Here is a 24,178-nt window from a genome sequence, read left to right on the forward strand (position 1 = left end):
TTTAGAATTTTCTTGTTCTACAACCTTTAAGGACTCTTCCAACACAACCTATTCTAGAATTCTAGAATTCTAAAATTCTAGCTCTCATCACTTCCACAGCAACTCCTTGATACCGAGCAGGAGCAGTACTCACAGTAACAGAAAAACACTAAATGGGATCCTGCAACAGCATTGACAGATTGTTGTAGAAAACTCAAAACTCCTGGAAAGAGATATCTAGGAGTCTGTGATAAGTTGACCACAGACGTGATCAGTTCTGAATCCTCCTGTGTGTGCTCTTATTTCTCCTAAGGCAGTTTTAGCCTTGTCTTATGCTTTCAGCAGCTGATTTCTTGAAGCATAAAGTTTTACTTACTCACATGTAAAAAATTCTTAAGACGTCAAGTCTTTAAAGTAGTCTAGCTCTACCACACTACTATAGTTGATGCATTCACACTGTGTTTTTTCCTGTCCACGCTTATTGCCAACACGGAGGTGTACTCTTTGTTATCAAGGTCTGCATAGAAAATTGCTAACATGAAAGAGAATTAGCACTGGCCTATAACCACATGGAATTATTTCAGAAGGAACGTATTCCTTACATCCAATAGCTTTTATTTATAAATCTACCCTGGTATTGGGTGCATTGACATGCCCACTGGAGGAAATTCTAGCAGGGGAACCTTAACAAAGCTGCTTAGACAGAGCAAAGTGATTTTCAGACTCAGCCAGTGTAACTCGAAGGACACCAAGCAGCAGCCTTACCTGTGTATCTTACAGTGAGAGTGCAGGTAGGCCAGCCCCTGCAAGGCACCGTGGGTGATGGCAGCAATCTCCACTTCCTGAAGTGGTTTCTTGTGAACTATGGAAAAATTGCAGGAGAAAACGTAAGAATGTACAGTGTGATCTTTTCCTGAGAATGTTTCTAAAGAGAACTCCTCCCATTTTGCAAGCTATGAGGTTGGCACCACCTTCATCACACTTATCTTCTATAGCAGCTTTGAGTCTGCACACATCCTTTGTGTGTATTTCATTTGTGAAACCACAGTCCTGCTAAGGGGAATGGTTGCTGCCAGCACCAGGTGATGTGTCTGACTACAGCTTGCCATTGTATTTGAAACACAGCTTCAGACCTTAGCAAAAAAAACTTCCCCTTCCAACCCCATCCTTCTTAGCAAAAACACAGAATGACAAATACTACAGAGATGCTACAAAGCATCTTCCACAGATCCCTAAATTAGACCAGCGTATGCCCTTGACTGACTGTATCTTAGATACAAAATAGAAGGCTTGCAAAGAGTAAGTTTTAACAAGCTGCAGCTTAGACTCCCATCCCTCTGCAGGTGCTGTGGCCTCAGCTTTGACGTCATACCCATCTTTTGATTTTGATAGTCACCTGTAGTCATTCCTACAGACCGAAAGGCGGGGCTTTTATTATGGGCATTCAGGTAACAGTCATTGAGAAAGTGCAAATTACAGCAATCCAGCTGTAAACTTTTATATCTTCATTTTACAACTCGTGAACGTGCATGCCAATTATACGTGGCACTGGCCTTCTGGCAGAATCTCAGCTCACCCATAGTATGACAAACACAAGCATTCTGGTTATAGAATGGAGCAGTACAGACCTCCACCATCTGTAAAACACCGTTCTGTGCAAACAGCCTCCCACTGTGCTCAGAGGGGGCATCAGAAGAAACAAACCTGAAGACTTCATACAACTCACCTTCTAGCAAATCAGAAGCTGATCCTAAACAGTACTCCATAACCAACTGCAAGAAAAAAAAAAAGCACACATTTAAGTAATAGGCTGGACACTCCTCCACAAAATGCTGCTATTTGGATGGCTGCAGAATTGCAGAAGCAAGTGAAAAGTGAAGTTTTAGGAAATTGCAGTAAGCACTGAACAAAACAAAATGCTCCAAGCAAAATCCAGCAATGACAGACATCCTACATTGTTGCAAAGAAGGTTTAGACATTGGGAGGTTCATAAGGAGACACCGTACAGGATGTTCCATACTAATTTTTTAACCTGCAGAGATCTGCTACAGAGAAACAGGGATCTTTTCTAGCATCCTGAATACCCATTACTTTCAAAATATCTGGAAGCTTCTTGAGATGAAAGAGACAACGGGCAGCAATGGATGAATACTGCTGCATGCAAAGACACTGCATGTATTGGGTGCTTGGTTGCCACGCATTCTTCTGCACACCAAGCCCCTAAATGCCACGCCACTCACCCATGCTGTATGCTCCTTCAGGTAACAGCCCTTATATTCTATGGTGTTTGGGTGCTTCAGTTGTTGCAGAAACTTGACTTCTTTGATGATATCCTGCCATTTCTAATAAAAACAAAACAAAAAGATATGGGTACATTTCCCCACTTAATCCCCTACATGCTCTCATGTACTACGCACAGCAGAACAGGTTGAAAAGCAGCCAGGAGGCAATTTTATGGTGCAAGATGACCAGAGTTGTAGTTGCAAAAGCATAACTGTATTGAAGCTTTGCATCCCTGCTGCAGTTTGACTGCCCTAGGACAGGTTAAGCTGGAGAACAAAAAAAGGTTTTTTTCCCCTCATTTATTTGCAGTACATTTTACTCAAAGCATTGCAACTGTTCAGCAGCATGAGCTGCTCACATGCCCCAAAGCAAGCAGCTGCAGCACGTGCTGCAGGCAGGAGCAGTTGGCTGTTTGCTAATAACAGCAAATAAGAGTAGGGATTAACAAGCAATAATTGAAGGAAGGCTGATATTCCAAATACTATGCCTATGAAATTTTATATTATAAATTCAGAGCAGTGTTTCAGGTCAGCTCTACACTTCACTTGATACCTCAGTGAGTTGAGGTTATGGCTCCTGCAGCCCAGGTGTTATTAATGCACTTATTACAGAAATAACCACCCTACAAGCATTCTAATTCCTGTTTGCTTTCTTAAACTGAACTATTTGTCAAGATTTGCATACATTCATTTTCCCTCTACAAACTTCTGTGCTTCCTATGGAAGTGAACAACAGCTACAGCATCACAAGGCTGCTCTGCTGAATTCACTGACCAGCTTTACAGCACAGCTGTATCAGAACTGGCTGCACCACCTCACCTCATTGGTTTGCTTGCCGCTGTAGGACATCTTCTTGACTGCCACCACCTCATTAGTGTGGGAATTTGTAGCCTGCAGGAGGAAAAAGAAATTAAGTGGGGAAAAAAAAAATATATCATTTTTTTTCCTCCTTGTGGAGCGAGCTGCGCCTTTATTAAACACAGACCTTCTTCCCCTGTATCACATCCTGGCAAGCTCCTCCATTTCAGAGACACCTGCATCACGACAAGATTTATGAGACAGCTGTTTTATCGCTCTTTTCTGGCGTTATTTATCTTTCTGTAATCACTGTCCCTCCCTCAGCCCTTACTACACTTGCTACCTCTTTAGTAACACACAAAACAAGGTCCAGTATCACACATACTGTGAGCATGCAAAACACAGTCTGATTGAAACTGCTGTAAAAACAGCTTTAGGTTAAAAGATTTCCTAAAGAAACAAATGAAAAGGCACAACAAAACGTCACCCAAAGCCAACCATGCAAACAGCGATGTTGTCAAACAGGTATTTCAGCTTCCAGTTTGCTTCAAACTGGAATTTAGCTCAATTAAAAGAAAGCAACCCTCCTTTCACTGCAAACTGTTTCCACTTCTCTGGATTTGGTGTGCAGGATAAAATGGGGCAAAACCCCAACAACTTGGTAAATGCATACTGCTGAAAGAAGAACCACCGCGTCATTTGGGACACATCCCTGAGGCAGTAAAGGCTGAATTAAGTGACATCCATTATTTTGGATGTTTTGCCATACCTGTAATACCAGAAATCTAATTTTCAAGCACTGCAGCAGGCTTATGCCCCAAGCTCCTTAAAAGCAGTAGCTAACCACCCATATGTGTAAGGGCTGCAGAATGACACATCACTCCTTCACTGAACATTCCTCCTTTCCCCTCAAACTCGTTGCCAAAAAAGCAAAAGCAAAACTCCCGTGCTTTACTTAATTTGCTCCTCTGCTTAGCAGCTTCTCCAGTTCACTCCTCTTGGACTAATTATTTCCAATGTTAAGGCAAAGGCCGTGCAACGATTTTAACTGCATCATCTTTGGACAAAGCCTACATGACTTAGACCCTCTGGTCTAGAGCAAAAAAAAACAGAGCATCTCGTTTTGGTTCCAAAAACCAGGCAGAAAACATCAATGAGTCCAAAGTCACTTTTGTCCAGTTTCATCCAATATTTGGCTTTTTCCAAACCTCTGCTCTTCAAACAGTCGATTTATGCACTTCTGCACCATCCAAGCAAGGTGGCTTTGGATGTTCCAACAGCTGAAGACAACCCAGGTTGGGGAGCAGAGCTCCTCTTACTGCCATGGTTGTTATAAAGCAAATTATTTTGGTGTTCTTGGGTTGTTACCACAAAATAAAGATTTCAGGAATGGATTTACAGCAACAAAATGTGTAATTCACGTCACTTATGAAATTGGGTCACCTAATGCAGGCAATCCTCACACAGTTGTGCTCTTTGCTGTTGGTGGTTGAGCAGATGTCAAATTACAGAGCCATGCTATTCATATCAATGCAAACCTCATCCAAACAACCATTTGTGAAATCAATTTTAAAAGCAGGCCAGAAAAAACTCAGGGCATTTACATTTGCAAGAAAAACTGCCAGATCCAAACATGATGGATTTTAATCCAAAAATACACATCTTCAAACAAGTATGTTGGAGAGCTGATGCACAACTCTGCTCAAACAGGCTGTAGGATTTGCTTTCAGCCCAAAGCAAACAAAAAAAAGCAGAGCTGCTATATGTGCTAGCACTGTGCGCATTTGATCCTGCATGGAAATCCATGCTATCCCAAGCTCTCTTCCAGGGCAAATGATCCCACTGGTAGCGACATCTCATACAAGTTTTCACAGCCTCAGCAGGACTCCAGTTCTTCTTTCCATCTTCACTGGATAACTTACACCTCCAAGCTAAGCTGATCCTTGCCAACAGTAAGTCAGGCAGGAGATGAGTGTCAGCAGTGCCTCTGAACTGCAGGTCATCTTTGTCATTGCCACCTCGTATCAGGGCGGCACTGGGAAGGCTCAGGAGAACACTCAGCAGAATTGGATGCCTGGCATCTGGCTGTTCTAATTAAATTAATTAAGGAAGAAATGTCAAAGGAAGGTATGGGACACTGACAGATTCTGTGCTACAGATTAGATATATGTTTAGTATTTTAATATCACAGCCACCAGGTCCCAGTGTACAATAAATATCATTCTGGCAGAAAAATCACACTTGTCTGCAGCTGTATGACATAGGCACGCAGACCAGAGGCTGAGAACTCAGTTTTAGAAAGAGCTCTGCTTGCCTGGCACTACCTTCAGTTCTGCACATTAAGGACCAAGCCTTTTAAGTCTTAAAGGAATCCTTTAAGAGTTAAGAGTACTGAAATCCCAGTACTCTCACCACTCACTCACTTTTGAGGACAAAAAATTGGTGTCAGTTAAAAGCTTAAAATAAAGCTAAACGTGGTAACCCCTCATTTCAGTGCTCACGAGGATGAGTACTGTGCTCTCAAGGAATGCATTAATCAAAGCCATTTCACGATGCATACAGGGACTTCAAAGACAACTGGCTCTGGGTGAACCACGAGAGCACAGCAATGACTGAAGGGAGCTGACACACTTACACTGCTCTGCTCCAGCACACACTGCTCATCAGAGTCAGAAAAAGCTGGAAGCAAGCAACTTCTGGCTAAGAAGTTTCAAGAACCACTCGCTGTCCTCACTCAGCACAAGTGTTTCACTCACACAGATGAGCTCATGCTGGTGTTCTAAGCAAAATTCCAAATATTCCCGTCTGCCACTAACTCCAGATCTCTTCAGGTGAGCATATGATCCCTCCTGTCAGCCACCATTTCTTGCTCAAGGGTATAACTGCCCCATTTAGCTGTTCCCCCAGTTGTGGATGGAGGTGCTGCTGTAAGAAGCCTTTCTTTCTAGCAACAAAAGCAATGCCAAGTTAACTCACCAGGCTTTGGCAATAACACACTGGAGAACCAAAATCACTTGCCAGTGTCACCAAAGTTACAGCCCCTAAGTTCTTTACCAGCTTTATTTGACTACTTGCCATTTTCTGAATGGCAAAATTTGAGCCTGAGACACAACACATTTGAACATCACTGCTTTCTTTCTTTTTTTTATTAGGCCTGGCAGGAATATTCCTCTTCTCCCAGTTTCTTGGTAGGAAAAAAGGCTCCTTATTACCTTGTTCAAATACAAACTCACAGAACTCAAGTAGGCTTGAAAAGTCGGTGTCAAATGCTTCATAGCCCAACTTGCCCACGGTATTTAGCTCTGCCAGAGAAGCAGCACTGGGCTGCATAAAGGCCCCACAGTATTCAGAAATATTACATAATGATCAGCCAGGGAGGAACCAAGCTCAACTCTCCAAACACAGAGCTGATAAAGTACATAGGAGATGGTGAAAGAGAAGTTCTGGGGAACCACAGAGGTCTCCAACCTAACCATGGCAATATTTCTCTTGTAAGCCAGCTTGGTAGATTAGATCTCTGCTACTCCTCACTCTCTTTCCCTGGAAGCACGAGGAGCTGAAGGACAAAGAAAGCAACTTCACTGCTTCACCACTGCCATAAAGCACATCCCACATCCTTCTCCTCACCTGGGAAATGCAGCAGTAGGATCTCCTTACCCCTGTCTGAAAAACACTTCCTCCTCTTGCAGAGCGGATCGACACCTTGTGCGTTTCACAACCTCACCCTCTGAGCATGCAGTGCACTTAACATTACACTTCCACCTATCTGTCACCTCACCCAACAACTACAAGTGCCTGTCCTTCTGCTGAAGATCCCCATAGCAGAAAGCCCCTGAGGTTCCACCAGCACTGCCACTGCTGCACAGAACTACGACCAGTGAACAGTGCGACAGCTTCCAATCCTGCAGGCACTTATCTAATTAATTGCATTAATGTCTGATATTCTCAACTTTCAGCTGTGGTGCACTTGATCTTCTGGAGTGTCAGGACATGCTACTCAGCAACCATAATTTGTGTTTGACCTATTTTTTGATGCTGAATTCTATTTAATTTTCACTGATAAGGGCTGGATTATAATTACTTCCAAGTCCAGTATCTTGGATTTGGCTTGCTTTCTCTCCAATTGTAAAAGCACTATTCTTCTCACCTTCCAGATTAAATTCTCTTGACTATCAGTCAAAAGAGTACCTGTTTCCCTCTTGAATTCCCACTTCTCATAAGACTTTCCCTTTGCTTTTGCCATTGAAAGCATTTGCTATTGAAGATAGCATGGAATGCAATAAACATAGAGAAAATGAGGATGACAAAGCAAGATAGCATTCCAAAGATATCTTCAATCCTAAATTATCAGAATAGCAGAGAAATCACTCAGGAAGCCTGAAAATAATTTGATGCTACTTCCACAGAATCTTTACTCAAACAGCAGCAGAATGGATTCATTAACAGAAGTAGCTTTTAACTCCAAAAGCATTTGGAATCATTCATTCACTAGATACATTTATTTGCAATGATTTACAAGCATACGAGCACCAAGCAGTGTGTCTTGAAATTCCAGTTTGTCCAATTTATTTCCAACTGCCTTGACTCAGCTTTCAGCATCTGACAGCACCAGATCGCATATACCCAACCCGTATGGTTGGATGTGTTATGCCTATAGTTCGCTGCCACTATAAGTACAGCTGCAATAGCAAAGAGCTCAGCAGTGCTCTGGAGACACTTACTCTCAAGCTGTGTAATGAACAAGCTCATACACACAAAGCACTAAGAGCTGCAAGGGTGTTCCTTGAAAACCTTAGCATGGTTTTACCTTCCAAGAAAAGAGTAAAGAATCATACTTACAAAGTACACCGCTCCAAAGCTTCCATGTCCGATTTCATGTAAACCCACAAATATCTCCTCAGGATCATCTTTGTAGAACAGCTCAGCTATTTCTGGGTCCTTTGGCACCCCTTTGCGCATGTTGAACAGGATTAGGAACTAGTTGGCGCCTTCAGTTCCCAATCAGTTTCTTCCTTCATCGACAAAGTCGTTTGTAGGCAGCATTCAGCACCTGGTAAAAAAAGTTCATCTTCGAATCTCTTTCCTTTACACGTGTTTCTATGACAGCAAAACAAGAGGAAGCACTTTCAGGAGCAACAGACTTCACTATCGTTTCCTTCAGCAAATTCTTTTTAATTATGAGGCCAATTTAGATGGAGAGATTAAAATGCAGTCAAGAGTACAGCAGCTCTATCTCATACAGGAAGCAAGTGCTACAATTACACTAAAGTCCACTTGAAGACAAAAGTCCTGTTGCCACGCACAACATCCTGTGACACAAGTCGCTCATTCTTCATGCTGCTCTCCTAATCTGTCACTTTTCAGACTATCACTATTGTTCCTCCTGCTTTTCTCTGCTGGTTGTTTGCTTTGTTTCTCTACTCCCACTTGCCAGCTGGTGCTAAAAGAACAGTTAGCTTCTATTCCACAGAAACACTTCACAATCATGTGAGTGTGGGGTTTTGTTTTGTGTTAAATATATATTATTTTAAGTTTTCAGTGCTCTAAGACAGCCAGTACTGTTGGTTTTTGTAACTCTGTGAGTGCCAGAACTTCCATCACAGATCTGCTTTTGAAAGCTCCCAGACTCCATCCTGCAAGGCAAGTATTGGCTCCTTCAACACCTTCTTTAGCACAAGCATGTAATTAAAATCATGGAACTGGGCTGCACTTAAATGAAGATTTTCAATATTAAACCTGCAAAAAGCAAAACACTACAAAAAGCCACGCTTATCATAAAAACACCCTGGAAAATCTGCACTGGTTCCTCACCACTGGTGTGCAGAGGAATGATGGATGCCTCAGCTTTGGCCTTCTGAAGTCCAGCAGATTAACTGCAGCAGTTCCTAACAGCAGTCTGGAGCAAATCTCAAAACCCTACTTCTCAATATGTAGTTCAGTACCTGGCTTATTGATACCACATCCTCTCGGTGCATCAACAAAAATGCATATGAAAATAAACACTGAAGTGCTCTGCCTTCTTTACATCATAAATCAGTATAATATTTAAGAAAGACTAGCTGAAATACAGCAATCAGATTAAATTGAAGTATATGTTAAAGGCTCTGAAAGATTTCAAACTGCAAACACCACCCAGACAGAGCGAGGATGAAAGCAGAGCATAATTTTGGTGTGAGGCTGAGCCATCCCCCTTGGCTCAGGATGACAAGTAATGGAGCAACAAGCACAGCCAATGTGGCTCATGAGAGGTGCTCAGAACACTCTGCTGAAGCATACCTGGGTAACTGTGGCACAAAGCATGCTCTGTGGCTCAGATTCCTTTCAGCAGCATTGTTGTGTGCTCCTGTCTCCCCAGATTCTGTGCACTGCCAATATTCTGCAAAGAAAAGCAAACATCAGCACTTAGAATGAAGTGTTTAAATCCAGTGCCTCGTTCTAATACATGAAAACACGACATCTAGGAAAGTCCATCCACTATGAAGGGATCATTTGAAAGTGCAGCAAAGGGAGACACTACCACCCATAAATACAACCATCCCTCTTCAGGTGATTCAGGTGAAGAGGCTCTATTCTTGTGCTCTGCAATATTTAGCATGTTTGTACATCAAAGGGCAGGACGTAGGAAATTAAATTCTTTGATTTTTGTAAAGGTTCTCAAGCTTGTTTGGAAGTCTGTTCTCAGAGCACATTTTTCAGGTGGCCTTCAAGAAGGACAGAACTCATAAGGCTGAGGCTGGCACAGAATGCAGTGTGCCACACCTGACAACACACAACGCTTTGAAGTCCTAGACATTGATATATCAGGCACCACTGGATTCCACCAGCAAGAGAATGAGAAAGGCCAAACAATAAAATAAAATAAAAAGAGGGCAACCCAGCCAGAGCCAGCACTTCCTATCAGGCGCAGACCACTCATGGCAGAGGACACAACCAAGTGCAACAACACCCAACCAACCATCCTCTGGGTCAGGTCAAACACTCGTCCTCAGATCCCTACAGCCTCATCACGATATGTGAAGTAATACTTACCTGAATTAGTGATAAGAAACTAATGCATCTTCTTGCTTATTAGGAAACAACATCTGCACAGGAGACCTCCTGCTTGTCACTACATTCCCAAACCCACCACTTCTGCCTACTGCTCTCAGTGACACTGCACTGCTACTGAGCTGTTGTAAAGTAACTCGAGGAGCTTCAGAAAAAGGATCTGTAATGTTTCAGCTTGTCAGTGATATCTTCCTTTGAATTCCTGTTATCCACCAGGGATAAACTTATGACAGAAGGCAGATGAATGAAATGATTATTCATCCCCAGCTGATTGGCCTCACCCAGAGGTGCTATATTTACCACATACCTGCACACATGGGCAAAGAATGCAGTATTTCAGGTCTGGCACTCTCCAGCCAAGTGAAAAATCCATTTGGCTTTAGAATAACAGAAAACAAACCCAGGAAGAAAAGCATTTATCCATCTCTAGTCAAAGGAATAGCACCATAAACAAAACAGTGCAGCTCTAATACTCAAAAGTAAATGGGGATTTAAAATGTCTTGACTAAAGCATAGAATCACTGAGGCTGGGAAAGACCTCTAAGATCACCAAGCTCAACCCCAACCCATCCTCATTATGCCAACACCTAAAGCTAAGCTCTAGGTCAGAATGCCATTCTAACTGGGACACATGTGCACGGTGAGGCTGTGTGATGTGCAAACCTTCTTAGCAGGACTATCAATTTCCAGTAATGGCCATCAGCAAAGCCTGGGATGCAAAGCGCTGCCAAGAGCAAACTGAGCGCTGGGGATTGGCACAGCACCACAGCATGGCACAAAGTAGGGTCAGGAAAGATCCAAATCACAGGCTGGGTGGTAAGCTGGCAAAGCTGCAAATCCTTCATATTAAAACTCCCTTCTAGACATGGAAAGATTAAAGGAAAGACAGTTTAAATAGTGCCTGGCTTAATTCTTCAGGGCATTAAGGCAGCTGAATGCCATCAACAGAAATTACTCAAGTTCAAGGTTTCGTCCATATAAGCTTGTTGTTTCGGTTGCTGAGCTACTTATTTAATGCATCAAGAAACAATTTCTATTGTAAGCCTGATTCCTACTTCTCATCCTTCCAAAGGCACATGGGAATCTGCCTTTGAGACTGCATGTTCCAAAGCCTTCAAATGAAAATAGCATTAGTCATATGGGCGATGACTTATGGATGTGACAGGTGACTCAAGACTTTCTGAGAGTGTGTGAGCAGCACTGGGGTCAGACGAGGCCGCCTGGCAATGCCTCCAACTGCCTACCTTCAAATTGCAGCTCTCAGTCACCAGCTGGTGGAATGCTCAGCCTTTGGGGACACACTGCTCATGCTCTGTTTCTGGAATGCTGTTCTGGGCTGGAGAAGCAGGAGGAACTGGAGAGTAAATGCAGCATTAGGGATGACACTAAGATATGTGAAGATCACAGAACCATAGAATGGCCTGGGTTGAAAAGGACCACAGTGATCATCGAGTTTCAAACCCCCTGCTGTGTGCAGGGTCACCAACCAGCAGCCCAGGCTGCCCAGAGCCACATCCAGCCTGGCCTTGAATGCCTGCAAGGATGGGGCATCCACAGCCTCCTTGTGCAACCTGTTCCTCTAAGAAAAGACTACCTAATGAAATGACTGCTATGCTGATAGCAACTGGGTTAAATTCTTGATTGGGGAACAGGAGAAAAATCAGGAAGTTACATCCTATGTCACACAATGTGCCACTTGGACAATGCTTCTGTGACATTCATGCACTCAGCCATAGAACACTGATTTGCTTGAACCTCAGCCAACCACACCAATACTCCTAAAGGTCTGCTGACGTGCAAGTTGGGCAGAGATTCATTCATTAGTGCCCCAAATCTGAGCAGTTTCCTGAGCTCAGTCAAATCAGCGGAGAACAAAGGGAAATAGCATCAAGATACTGGAGTTTTTCAGGATTTAAAGAGCATCCAAGAATAACAATTTATTATTATCATTTAACTAACATAGAATAACCTGCAAACAATGGGTTTTTGGCACCTTTTTATGCACACCAATACTGTGATCATTCCAGATCTGTTATAGATGTGATATGCTTACATGCAAGCTTGAGTGAAGCAGTGCTCTGAGCATCTCCAGCAGTTAGCTGGGCACAGGGAAGCCCTCAGATGGCCCCATGTCTCTCTGGACATCCCTGGTGGCCCTCAGATGTCCATGCAAACACTTGGGTGCCCCCAGAGCTCCTCAGACCTGCCTGTGGCTCATTACGTTCTTGTGTCTCTTTGGACACCCCTGTGTTCCCATGTCTAATGGAATGCCCCTGGAGCCTCTCAGATGTTCCAATGTCCTAGGACATCCAGTGGCCCTTAGGACAGCCTTGTGTCTCCTTGAATATCCCCAGAGCCTCTCTGACGTCCCTCCCCAGTGCGGCACTGCAGGACATGGTTCACTGGTCATGATTCTATGACTGTCCCATGACCACTTCAGCAGTTCAGCCTGGACCACTTTGCCTCCCCGTCCCCCAAATCCACCCTCAGGAGCACAGCCCAGCCAAAGCAGAGCCCCCCTCAAAGCACTACTGCAACACACTTCTTTTTTTCAATGGTTTTGAAAAGCAAAGTGTCCTCAAACACAGGCAGCCCTTCCACGTCAAACGCATGCGTTACTGCTTTTGGTTTTCATGCAGATTTGCACAAAGATTCCCTGCCTCTACCAGTTATGACCTCCAAGTGCTCAATGAATAACAGGTTACTGTTGTGTGCCCATATTCTGTAACCACCACCATGCACTGCTAGGACATTTCTTTATCAAAATTACTGAAGCCCCTTGACCAACCTGTGACCTGCCCAGCGCAGTTCCAACACCCCAACACCTCCCCTTTCTTCAATGCAGTCTCTCCAAAAATCTGGAGGATGGAACTAAGAAAGGAATTCTCAGACAAGCTCAAAGGCTGCTGGTAAAACCTGTCCCAAAGCAGAGACCTGCCTCAGAGCAAGCACACATTCAAGTTCCATTGCAGCACTCACACACAGACACCAAGAACATATATTTTTTGAAGTATGAGCCCCTTTTTTCCCTTTAATTGCTATTTCTGGCTAGCACGGCCACGCTCAAACACCTCACCCAATGCTTCTGCAATGTATTAAACTTACTTACTTACTTACTTCACTTACGCACAGACAACGACGGATGTTGAGCCCTCAGTGCTGTGGAAACAGGTGCCTGGGTTTGCCTGCAGCAGTGGGAATCTGCATCAGACAACAACAACCAGCACAACTACAGTCACACTCACAGACTGAAGGGAACAGGGGATGGAACTAACAGAGGTTCCAGGCTTTAAGTTGGTGGCAAAAATTCCAACTGAAGCCCCCCACTCAAAGCCTTCCACTCATGTAGCTTCTCCTAAGGGAAGGAGGAACAGCATCGAGGCTTCTTTATGGTGCAGGAAAGTGAAACAACTTTTAACCTACGCAGATCCTGACGCATAGCTGTGATAAGGAGCCCCAGCTGTCGTCATGCTATAAAAGGAAAAAGTTTTCTGATTCCATTTAGAGAAGGTGATTCAGTCACACTGCACGCGCTGGCAGAGCTGTACCACCTTCACGTTACTGAAGTCCTCAGTTATTTCAAGTGCAGCCTAATAACTGTGAGAAAAAAAACCCTCTTGAAAGCTGTATTTTAAGCTCTTCAGTGTCATTTCTTTGATTGCTAAGAATGCTTCACTTTTACAGCCTCTATTATGCAAACGAAAGCAACACATGCTGATTCTAGTTTATTAGTATTTAGCTTATTTTAATGTGTAAAGCACTACGGCACAGATCTGGTATGCGAGCTGGTTATTTAAAGTTTTCTCACAGTGTACACAAAAAGCAGCTGTACTACAGCTTTTGTTTGCTTAAATTAATCACCGATTCCATGCTTGTCAGAGAAGGTTTCGCTCTGGAGAGAAGCAGCCAATCCTCTGCTGTGTCCAGTCTGCAAGTGATTCTGTGCTACCTGCAAGGAGACTGGGGCCAGAACTGCAACATCAGCAATGCCCAGCCATGCTCAGCAGCAGACCCTCAAACGCTGCTCCTCTTTCCAAAAGGTTCAGGTCCTGGAAAGAAACACAAGAGCTTCCCTCTGCCAACCATCCACTTCGAATGGCATGCTGGCACATCCAGACGTGGATTCAGCAACCTCCAGTGCTGACATGTGGATCATTCCAGTTAACTCACGCTAACAGAGATTACTCACACTAATAAAAAATGATTCAGTACCTTACTGACAATGGCAATCACTGTGGGCAGTGGCCCCGGGGTATGAAATTAAATGAGTAAATTGCAAGTCCCACTGTAAATATGTACCTTTAATGAACTTTTTTTTCCTCTGGTTAAGCTGTTTTAGAGGAAACCTAGCTCCATTTGTAACATCTCTAATACTAGCATTTACATACTAAGAAAAAGGCTTCTCGCTCCCAACATCAAAATTTCATCACGTATGGATCATGAAACTAAGGAAGCTGCCTCCTTGTATTCATCAGACTTCCAGCAGCATTTTATCAGCCTCTCTATCACATCACTGACAAGCCAGGCAGCTCAGACAGTCACAAATTCATGGCTGCTATGCTGTGCGCTCCTGAGAGGCACAAATAAGTCATCACATTTGTTTATGAAAGCACACTCAGAGTTTCCTACCTATTAATGTCACGGCTTCCAAAACTGCATCCATTTTGTGGCTGACAGCTATTTTAGGTATTTTAAAGAAGTTTATGTTCTGGCCATCAGAGAAGGCAGCGCTGGGCAGATCCGTCCCCACCCACGTGCCATCAGCTCTGCCAACTGCTCCCAGCACCACGGGCATCCTGCTGCCTGCTCCCAGCTCCATCTCTCTGCAGCCTGGCACGGGGCTAAAACTTCCACCCACTCTAACGCTGCTCATCACCACCCTGGCTTAGGGGGCACGTCGGGACCTGAGGAGAGCAGCTTGGTTCAGCTCAGTGAGGTTAACGTGCAGTTATTCTATGGAACAGTGACTTTACGCTGCCTGGAATCCTAGAATGGCCTGGGTTGAAAAGGACCACAGTGCTCATCCAGCTCCAACCCCCTGCTGTGTGCAGGTCGCCAACCAGCAGACCATAGAATCATAGAATCATAGAATCACTAAGGTTGGAAAAGACCTTCAAGATCACCCAGTCCAACCGTTCACCTATTCCCAGTAGCTCCCACTAAACCATGTCCCTCAACACAACATCCAGTCTTTCCTTGAACACCCCCAGGCTCGGTGACTCCACCACCTCCCTGGGCATCCATTCCAGTGCCTGACCACCCTTTCTGAAAAGTAATACTTCCTCATGTCCAGCCTGAATCTCCTCTGCCGTAGCTTGAAGCCATTCCCCCTGGTCCTATCACTAATGACACGAGAGAAGAGGCCGACCCCCAGCTCACTACAACCTCCCTTCAGGAAGTTATAGAGAGCAATAAGGTCTCCCCTGAGCCTCCTCTTCTCCAGGCTGAACATTCCCAGCTCCTTCAGCCTCTCCTCATCAGCCCTGTGTTCCAGACCCCTCACCAGCTTTGTTGCCCTCCTTTGAACACGTTCCAGGGCCTCAATATCTTTCTTGCAGTGAGGGGCCCAAAACTGGACACAGTACTCGAGGTGCGGCCTCACGAGTGCTGAATATAGGGGAACAATCACCTCTCTGCTCCTGCTTGCAACACTGTTTCTGATGCAAGCCAGGATGCCATTGGCCTTCTTGGCCACCTGGGCACGCTGTCGGCTCATGTTCAGCCGAGCATCAATCAATACCCCCAGGTCCATTTCCTCTAGGCAGTCCTCCAGCCACACCGCCCCAAGCCTGTAGCGTCGCCTGGGGTTGTTGTGGCCGAAGTGCAGGACCCGGCATTTGGCCTTGTTGAAACTCATCCCATTGGCTCCAGCCCAGCTCTCCAGCCTGTCCAGATCCCTCTGTAGGGCCTCGCTACCCCCAGGCAGATCCACACTTCCAGCCAATTTGGTGTCATCTGCAAATTTACTGAGGGTGCACTCGATGCCCTCATCGAGGTCATCAATAAAGATGTTGAAGAGGACAGGCCCCAGCACCGACCCCTGGGGAACACCACTCACGACCGGTCGCCAGCTGGATTTAACTCCATGGCTGACCAGGCTGCCCAGAGCCACATCCAGCCTGGCCTTGAATGCCTGCAGGGATGGGGCATCCACAGCCTCCATGGGCAACCTGTGCCAGTGGAGAAGGGGTGCAGGAGGTCCCATTGGCAGCCCTCAGCCCATTTCCATGGGGCTCCCGGTCCCACGAATCCCTCCCTGCCCCACACTTCTCCTTTCACAGCCCCTTCCTTCCTGCTCCCTCCATGCCAGCCAGTGATAGTACTTCAGGAAACAGCCTGACTGCCTCAGCTCATCATTTTAGTGCAGTCTGCCCTCGGTGCCTCTGCTCTACTCCAGCACATCATTCTGTCTGACCTATTTACAGGCACAAATGCAACCACTGACATACAGAAAAGGAATCTTTTTCCATGCTGGCATCATTAAAGACTGGCTACATCTGTTTCACCCAGGTGTTCAGTGCTTGCTTTGCAAGTGGAACTGAACAGTAAAAAGTTGCTTTAGAAAAAAAAAAAACCCTAAAAATTCAATTACACCTGAGAAGCCTAGTATTAAAAGAAGACAAATTTACTCTAGCATGTATCAGCCAAGACAGAATCAGTCATTAATATTACACGACTTACCCACCGGCTTTCTAAGTTTATTCTTTTCTAGCACATGCATTTTTTATGTGCTACTAATAAAAACACTCACAGGAGCAAAATACGGATGTCTAATGTCCAAAATGTCACCAGCATGTAATAACTGCACACAGGCAAGGAGGGAGCACTTAACCACTCTATGGTTCTATGAGCTTCTATGAGAAGAGCACTGGAGGAACATCTGGTAAGAGGCAGAAGATACTGCACTGCCTTTCCTCAACACAAAGAAGTGAAGCTTTGCCACACTGGGCACCCGGCTTGACAAAACACTGAAGCTGATAACGTGAGAAACAAAACCCACTCAAGGTCACCCAAAGAACACAGAAACTGAGCGTGAAATCTGTGCTCATGGGTCTCACTGCAAGCCAAAGCCCTCTGCAGGTTTAGGAACTTGCCACTGAGCGATGTGACGGCTCTCGGCCATATCACCAAAAGTGAATGATGTCATTTTGCACTGCTTTCTATCTGAGCCACACTCTCAGCTGAACTAACCTACCATGTATTCATCCAGATTCAAGACATTTAATGCATGTTCCTGGCTTCCCAACCCCTCTTCCTGACCCGCCTCAGCCCTGCAGCTGATGGCAATGCAGCTGTCCTACCGCACAGAGCACAGCTCCGCAGCCATTTAAGCAGCTTTGACTAATCCTGACAAAATGCACCTTGTAACTTAACTGTACGACGTGCCCATCTGTGCCTGCGATGCTTTGGATACCTCCATGTGAATTCAGCAAGGCTTGATGAGTACTGAGGACTTGAAGACAGATGTATCTATGTTTGGCGAATGGCAGCAGCCCTCCATGGCAGCTGCACCCAGAGGCTGAGGCATGCAATAACCCAGCCAGAGCAGAGAGCTTCCTGGCCACGTTTGTTCCCTAGCCCTGCTCCACATCCAGCCCTGCAAACAGAAGCAGACAGGCAGGAGCAGGAATCGCTCCCAAAAAACTCAAAGGAAACCCACAGGAGTATCTCTACTGAAAGCTCCCGCCTGTTTCTGCACTAAGAAAAGCAATTTTAGGCAACTCATCACAACACAAGGAACTGAATACCTCACCCCGAAGCCAACACGCAGTTTCCTCTCCATGCAGAGGTTCTGGGGTGGATATCGGACACTCAGTGCTGTTACAGTCTGTAATTAGAATCTTTTCCTATAATTAGTATACAGTTACCACCTTCTGCTAATTCAGTGTACTTAAACAGCAAACAAAGGAAACAATTGTGTTGCTAGAGTACAAGGCACAAGGGTACAGCAACTCCTTCAAGTTGCTGCCATCAGAAATCCTGGCTTCTCAAACTCACAGAGCAGACTTGGGAAAGCAAAGCCCATGAAATGACACCAGTCTGCAGCCTGTGGTGGGGTCTGGGATGATCAGAGCAGCAGAGAGTAATGGACACTGTAAGCACTCCTTGCAGGGAAGCTGACCCGGCTCCAGGAGCCAGCAGTCCTTTTAGGAGGAGGGAAGGCAGATCCCTATGGCAACGGCACACTTAGGAGATGCAGCACTGCTCAGCAGGCTGTGCCAGGAGCTACAGCCCTAACAGTGCAGCCAGGGAACCGTCCCTCCGGCCACGAAAGGCTTTTAGCAAGAAGATGAGTGCGTTTCTGTTTGCTGTGATTTCCAGTAACAAGGAACTGATGTCCCAGTGGACACCGAGGATCTCGATAGCAGGAGCTACTCTCAAAGCCTTAATTGCATTCTCTTGTCACAGGGCTTAAGCACCTGAAAACCTACAGAAGCAATGAATGAAAGCTACAGTGAAGGGAGGGCCAGGAGTTACCAAAGGCTCACTCAGCTTGTATGGGAATGCCTCAATCACATCACATTACAGCAGAAGGCTGCACGGGCAAAGGAGATCTGAGTAACAGCGTGCTGGTACAGCAGCAACATGACATTTGGGGCAGGAGGGAGCAGAGACTTAAATAAACGAGAAAATGTAACATGAAGGGCAGAAAAGAGTGAAAGAGGAACCATGCTCCAAAGAACACTTCAGAAATACCTATACTTCAATGTCAGCAGCACCCAAGGAACAGGCAGCCTATGTAAAAACATGCATCACAACGGTTAAGCAGCCACAAAGTCCAGGCTTACCAGATAGGAAGAAGAGACAGCTTAGAAACTGCCATAAAATAGGACTGTTAATTTTTGCTCTGACTTGCTATTATGAATTGTCACCAAAATAACCATTTTGTTGGTAGTATTTTGGGGAATGCACCTTGAGCCACATCACAGACTTGCTTTTATGAAACTTAACAACACCGGGTGGGTTGCAGTCACTTAACTCACAGATAACAGTCGCCCATAGCTGAGGGGAGGTCACATTAAGAACAGCCAGGTCCATGTCATGCAGCTCAGGTTGAAGTGAAATCCAAAGCAGAACGGCTACTGATGAAATGCATGTTATGAAAAGTAGGGTAGCACACAGTAATATTTCCAGCTCCTCACGCACATGGCTGAACTTTAAATGAATTGTAACCACAAATGAAAAAGACCTGGGGCTTGCTGCAGAGCGCTGCAAGAACATCTGCTCAGTGTGCAGAGGCTGAAAGGCAAAGGGAGCACTGGGATGCTCGGATGCAATGGCAGAAAGCCACGCCAGAAGTACCAACGTCACAGCAGAACCAAGGATCAGAGATGTTGCGTGCCCTAAGTACAGCATCCCGCATCAACTGCAGGAAAAAAGGCAGCAGAAAAGAAGTATCAGATATAGGGGAAGGCAGCAACGTGAAGGTATGCCAAAAATAAAGGCAGCCTACACATGAGATGAGCATAAGGGGTAATGATGCATGAAACAAAATAGGAAAAGCCATAAAGCGAGGCTGCCCTATCCCCTCCCCTCGGAGAGGAGCTGGAGCAGAGAACAGAAGCAAAAGGTATCAAGGTGCCATTAAGGCATTAAGCTCTTCTGTCGGAAGCCAAGATGTTTTTTTGGCTGAATACAGCATCTGAAGCTCATTCAGCGATAGGATCTCGATGCCCTACTTGTTACCTTTTTAACCAGGCGAAAAAAAAGCCTAAATGGAGATTAAATAATACATGAGGGTTTTATCTAAAGCTTAACTGCTCCAGTAAAGCTTTCATCACTAGGATCTTCCTTGCCAAGAGTTTCTTCCCCTGCAGGCCATGTTGTTGGACTTCAATCAGAAGTCATTCATTTATGCCACTTTGTTCCAGTTCTGCCTTCTACTAAGATGCACCAGAGGCCTTTTCCTACCACGAGCGTCGGTCAAAAACTGCGATGCTACCACACGGAGCATTCATTTGAGGCAGCAGAACAGGTTTACACACAGAAGAACGTTCATTTTCCTGGGAAAAGGTTCCCCACAGCTGACCCCTGAGAGAAGACACTATTTGGTTTTCCCTTTTTATGCCATCTTCTGTTCAAGAGCCTTAAACATTAATTAAGTCCAACAGCCTTCAGAGATGTTAGCACAGCTATAAAAAGGTTTCAGAACAGAGCGGCCACTGAAGAAACTGGCATCTGATCAAACTTTTAAGAGCTACGCTGCCTGCTCTATGAATAAACGAAGGAATTATCAGGTTCTGAACGTCTGCTGCAGCTCTTGGTGCCTCCTGTACATACTAACAGCCCCATTTTGTGGATTTGGTACTGAAAGTGGAATGAACCTAAGGGAATGCTAGCAGCAAAACTACGCAAATTCAATTCCATACCTTTGCCAGAAGATTAACCTTCTTCAGGCAATGTTTTATATCTACCTGGGAAGAAACTACAAGCTGCCCAAAATGCTAAGAGGTGATTCCAGTTTCTCATCACTGCAGCACACAACGTTTGTGTGACAGTTCTGAACAGCAGCGAGCTCAGAAGAGCCATTATTTTGTGCTAGTGCATTGTAAGCACATCTTTCTGAGAACCTCCATGAATGAAAGCAGCTCTCCCACAGATGAGGGAATATCACCACCAACAAAGCAGCTCCTGATTCAATATTTTATCATATGGCCACATCAGCCCCAGAGCCTGGGGGAGCTCAGAGCTCCAGGAGTCCCCAGAGCATAGCAGGGCACTGCTGCTGCAAGAAGGGGACGGAGGTGAGAAAAAATGGGACGAAAAATATCCTTTGTGGGTCTTACCGGTACATATGTGTAACTGGAAGTAGCACAAAGGCCTCACAGGGATCTGTAAAGAGCCCCTGGATTTTACATGCAGCTCCTACTATTTGAAAGGGCAGAAACCCAGTGCAGGAGCTGTGCTGAACTGCTCTGTATCAAATAAGCACCCAGCTTCATGACTGCCTGATACTGTATTCCTGGTACTGAGGAATCATCGCTTTGGGAACTGCAAGTACAACAGGCAGCTCCTTGTGCACAAACAGCCCCACTGGAGCAGAACAACCCTAACCCAGCCAAACTTCAGCATCCTGGGACTTGAAAGCAATCCCACCGAAATGACCACAGAAATCAGCTTGTGCAAACCGACACAGAAGCTCCAAACCACCAGCACACAGCCACTGCTGAGCAAACGGAACCACGCCTTGCCCAGAAACAAACTTCTGCAGAGATACACGGCCCTTACCGTGTCCAAGATAAGGCACATGCTGCTCGTCTGGGGCTTCTAAACAAAAGAGCTGAGCTCCTGGCAACACAGCAGCCACTATTAGCAGCTGGGCAGCCAAGGGCACCTATCCTTGCAGGCACATGGATAGCCACATGCCTTTGGGGTCCCACCGGGCAGCCCAGAGCCCAGCTGCCTCGTGGTCAGACTAGAGCACCCCCAGGCTTTGGGCTCTCCCCTCAGCAAGCCAACCATGCAGGTCTGGATGCTTCAGCAGCCTGGTGAAACTTCTGCCCACACGGGAATCCCAGACCTCCATGTGGATAGCAGCAGGCACCCCTGAAGCAGCACTCAGGTTCTATGAGGACATCGCAGGTACCACAGACTGCTTTTCACCCCACCAGACACAGCCTCCTATCTCCCAAGCCCAGCCGGCAGGGCAGCCACTCCCATCGCTCCCCTGTTTGGTGGCAATGAGGCAGCTGGAGCTGCCATCCCCCCCACCCCACAGACATCCCAACCCATCACATCCCCAGCTCCACCCTCACTGCTGTGCCTCTGACGCACAGCCACCACCGCAGCCTTCCTCCAGCCCCGTGCAGGCACCCAGCAGCCAGCCTGCAGGCAAGGACGCTGCTCATGCCAGCTCCTCTCATAGCAGCTACCCAGAAGCTCCACGGCAGCACGGCCAAATTGATCTGCTCCCCATAAGGGATTTGTGTAATCATTAAGATGACCCCCAAGATAGTTTTGAGTCCCCAGCACTGGGTTATATGCATGGAGAGTGGCAGGAGCTGCCATCCAAGCGCTGGCAGCAGGTAGCATCTGGTGCTTGGGAGATGAGTCATGGCACGAAAATCCCCTCTATTTTCTAGGAACCAGTTAGGCAGCCAATGGCTGCAGCAATGATCTGAGTGGGCAAACACCCACACGAACCAGCAGAAATATCCTCTTTTCATAAACAGACATCGCATTGGGTATATTGGCTGCAGATTTCAAGTAGAAGAGATTGCAATTTGGAAAATCACCTTGGGAATGGGAAAACATCATTCAGATTCATTCAAAGGCAACATACATTTCATTAAGATGCACTAAGGACTGGGATAGATAAACCAATTTAAATAAATTAAATGAATTGGAGGACATTTTGAGGGAGGAAAGTAAATGTCCAGCAGAACTTTGATACCCCATAGCACATGCCTACAGTAACTGTATCACCTCCTGCCAAACATGTCTGTTCCCCAAACTTTAACCAGTCTCAGCAACCCCAGCCTCAATCTTACAGTGATGAGGGATTCAGCTCCCCTCGACCTTCCAGTTTCTCCCCACCCCAAAGCACCACCTCATTTACTACAAGCACAAGGGACAATTCCACAGCTGCAAAGAAAACAGGAGGATACCAGAGGCACATGAGAGTTCACGCACTCTTGGAGCACTGAGATACATTTTTGGTTTTGTCTTCTAATTCAATAACAAAAGCTCCAACACCTCTGTACTAGTCACAAACTAATAACACTTCCAGATCAGCCCATAGGCTCCTAGAATTACCTGTAGGCTGTAGGCTCTCTGTCAGAGAGCGTGAGATGACCTTCTTGAATTACCAGGACTGATAAAAATCCAGTAGGACAAGAGAAATTCCATCTTGCTTTCGAATGCCTGGAAGTCACATCCTCGCCTATCAGTGGAGCGAACTCCAAAACCCACCAAGAACAAAATGTTACTGCCCTAACCCTGAGCTATATGGAGCTTACAGAAGATCAGCTATGCTCCATTGATGACTGGAAAAAGCTTTAAAAGCCTCAGGTTTGGAGTACAAAAAACTATGCTCACCTAATAACAGTCCATAAGAGTAAACAAGGGTTTACCTTGAATGACTCCCAGCCTGGGCTGGGCTCCCTGTACAACCACAGACAAGTCAGTAGCTCTCCCAAGTCAGGACTGAGCACAAACCAAAACGCACCTTTCTACACAGCTTAACCCCACACAGCACCACAGATGGATGGTTTTTAATGCTGCCGTAACAAATTAGCAGCAGTACCTCAATTAGGTCAGAAGTCAACAGCTGAGCACTGGATATTAGCACACGCGTTTAATTAGCACAGCAACCAGAAGTATAAGAGCAAGTTCAAAAGAATAACTGGAAACTTGCACTCCATTACAGAAGTTGCTTACTGTGTCTGAACTCAGTGCTGTAAGCACGAGTTGTGTGGTCAGCCCCATCACCTGCTACAGCACACACATGCACTGCGTCAGTACACACAGAACCCCCTCAGCACTATCAGACTGTGATTTTACAGATGTGTTTTCCTTAACAGATCCCCCATCAGGGGATTTTCGGGTATCCCCTGATGGAAAGAAGGAGCTGGAGCTCTCTGCAAATGCTTGCAGTGAATTTGGGGGTTGTGTAACTGGTAGCAGTGAAGGCAGAGGCACGCATCCGATCAGCACATAGCTGGTCTCAGTTCTGATGGAGGTAAAATATATATCAGTATTTCCCTTCCAGAAGAAACCTGGCTTCTAATTGCAAAGCAGCGCTGATTCAATCCCAAAGCAGACTCAAAAGATGACAGCACAACCCCATTAACACAACCAGTGCCTTGTCCCTAGCTGTAATCAGTACTGCAGAGATGGGATAAAGGTGCAAAATCTGAATATGATAATCAACATTTCTACCCATGTAAAGCCATTCAAATCCCAGGTCGCTCCTGCCTTCCAAAAACCCAAATCCAAATTATCTGAAGCAACAGGAGAGTGCAGTGCATGGGGAGGGGGCAGCAGCTGTGTTTCTCCTTTCCAGCAAAGGGACACCTGCCTATTAAAATTCTGCTAATACAAGTGTGTAGAACTGAAGCACAACTATGTAT

General features: G+C 45.6%; 1 protein-coding gene across 4 annotated transcripts in view; it reads right to left on the bottom strand.

The window, feature by feature from the left end:
* Positions 1-16: 16 nt before the first annotated feature.
* The window catches only part of LOC122176998 (serine/threonine-protein kinase TAO3-like), a 35,228-nt gene continuing 11,066 nt past the window's right edge, over positions 17-24,178 (bottom strand). For 2 of the 4 annotated variants that reach the window (XM_042866039.1, XM_042866040.1), the window contains 6 exons: positions 9,336-9,435; positions 7,899-8,109; positions 3,081-3,152; positions 2,220-2,321; positions 1,706-1,751; positions 17-841 (listed from right to left, as the gene is read on the bottom strand). In XM_042866039.1, coding sequence (XP_042721973.1) covers positions 741-841; positions 1,706-1,751; positions 2,220-2,321; positions 3,081-3,152; positions 7,899-8,018 — 441 coding nt within the window. In that variant the 5' untranslated portion in view covers positions 8,019-8,109; positions 9,336-9,435 and the 3' untranslated portion in view covers positions 17-740. Of the gene's footprint in view, positions 842-1,705; positions 1,752-2,219; positions 2,322-3,080; positions 3,153-7,898; positions 8,110-9,335; positions 9,436-11,350; positions 11,461-13,223; positions 13,474-24,178 lie in introns of those variants that run through there. The other 2 variants (XM_042866041.1, XM_042866042.1) reach the window with 2 other exon arrangements.

This window comes from Lagopus leucura, unplaced genomic scaffold (assembly GCF_019238085.1).
Source record: "Lagopus leucura isolate 7727_CA_CO unplaced genomic scaffold, USGS_WTPT01 Super-Scaffold_806, whole genome shotgun sequence".
In the NCBI taxonomy this organism is placed as follows: domain Eukaryota; kingdom Metazoa; phylum Chordata; class Aves; order Galliformes; family Phasianidae; genus Lagopus; species Lagopus leucura.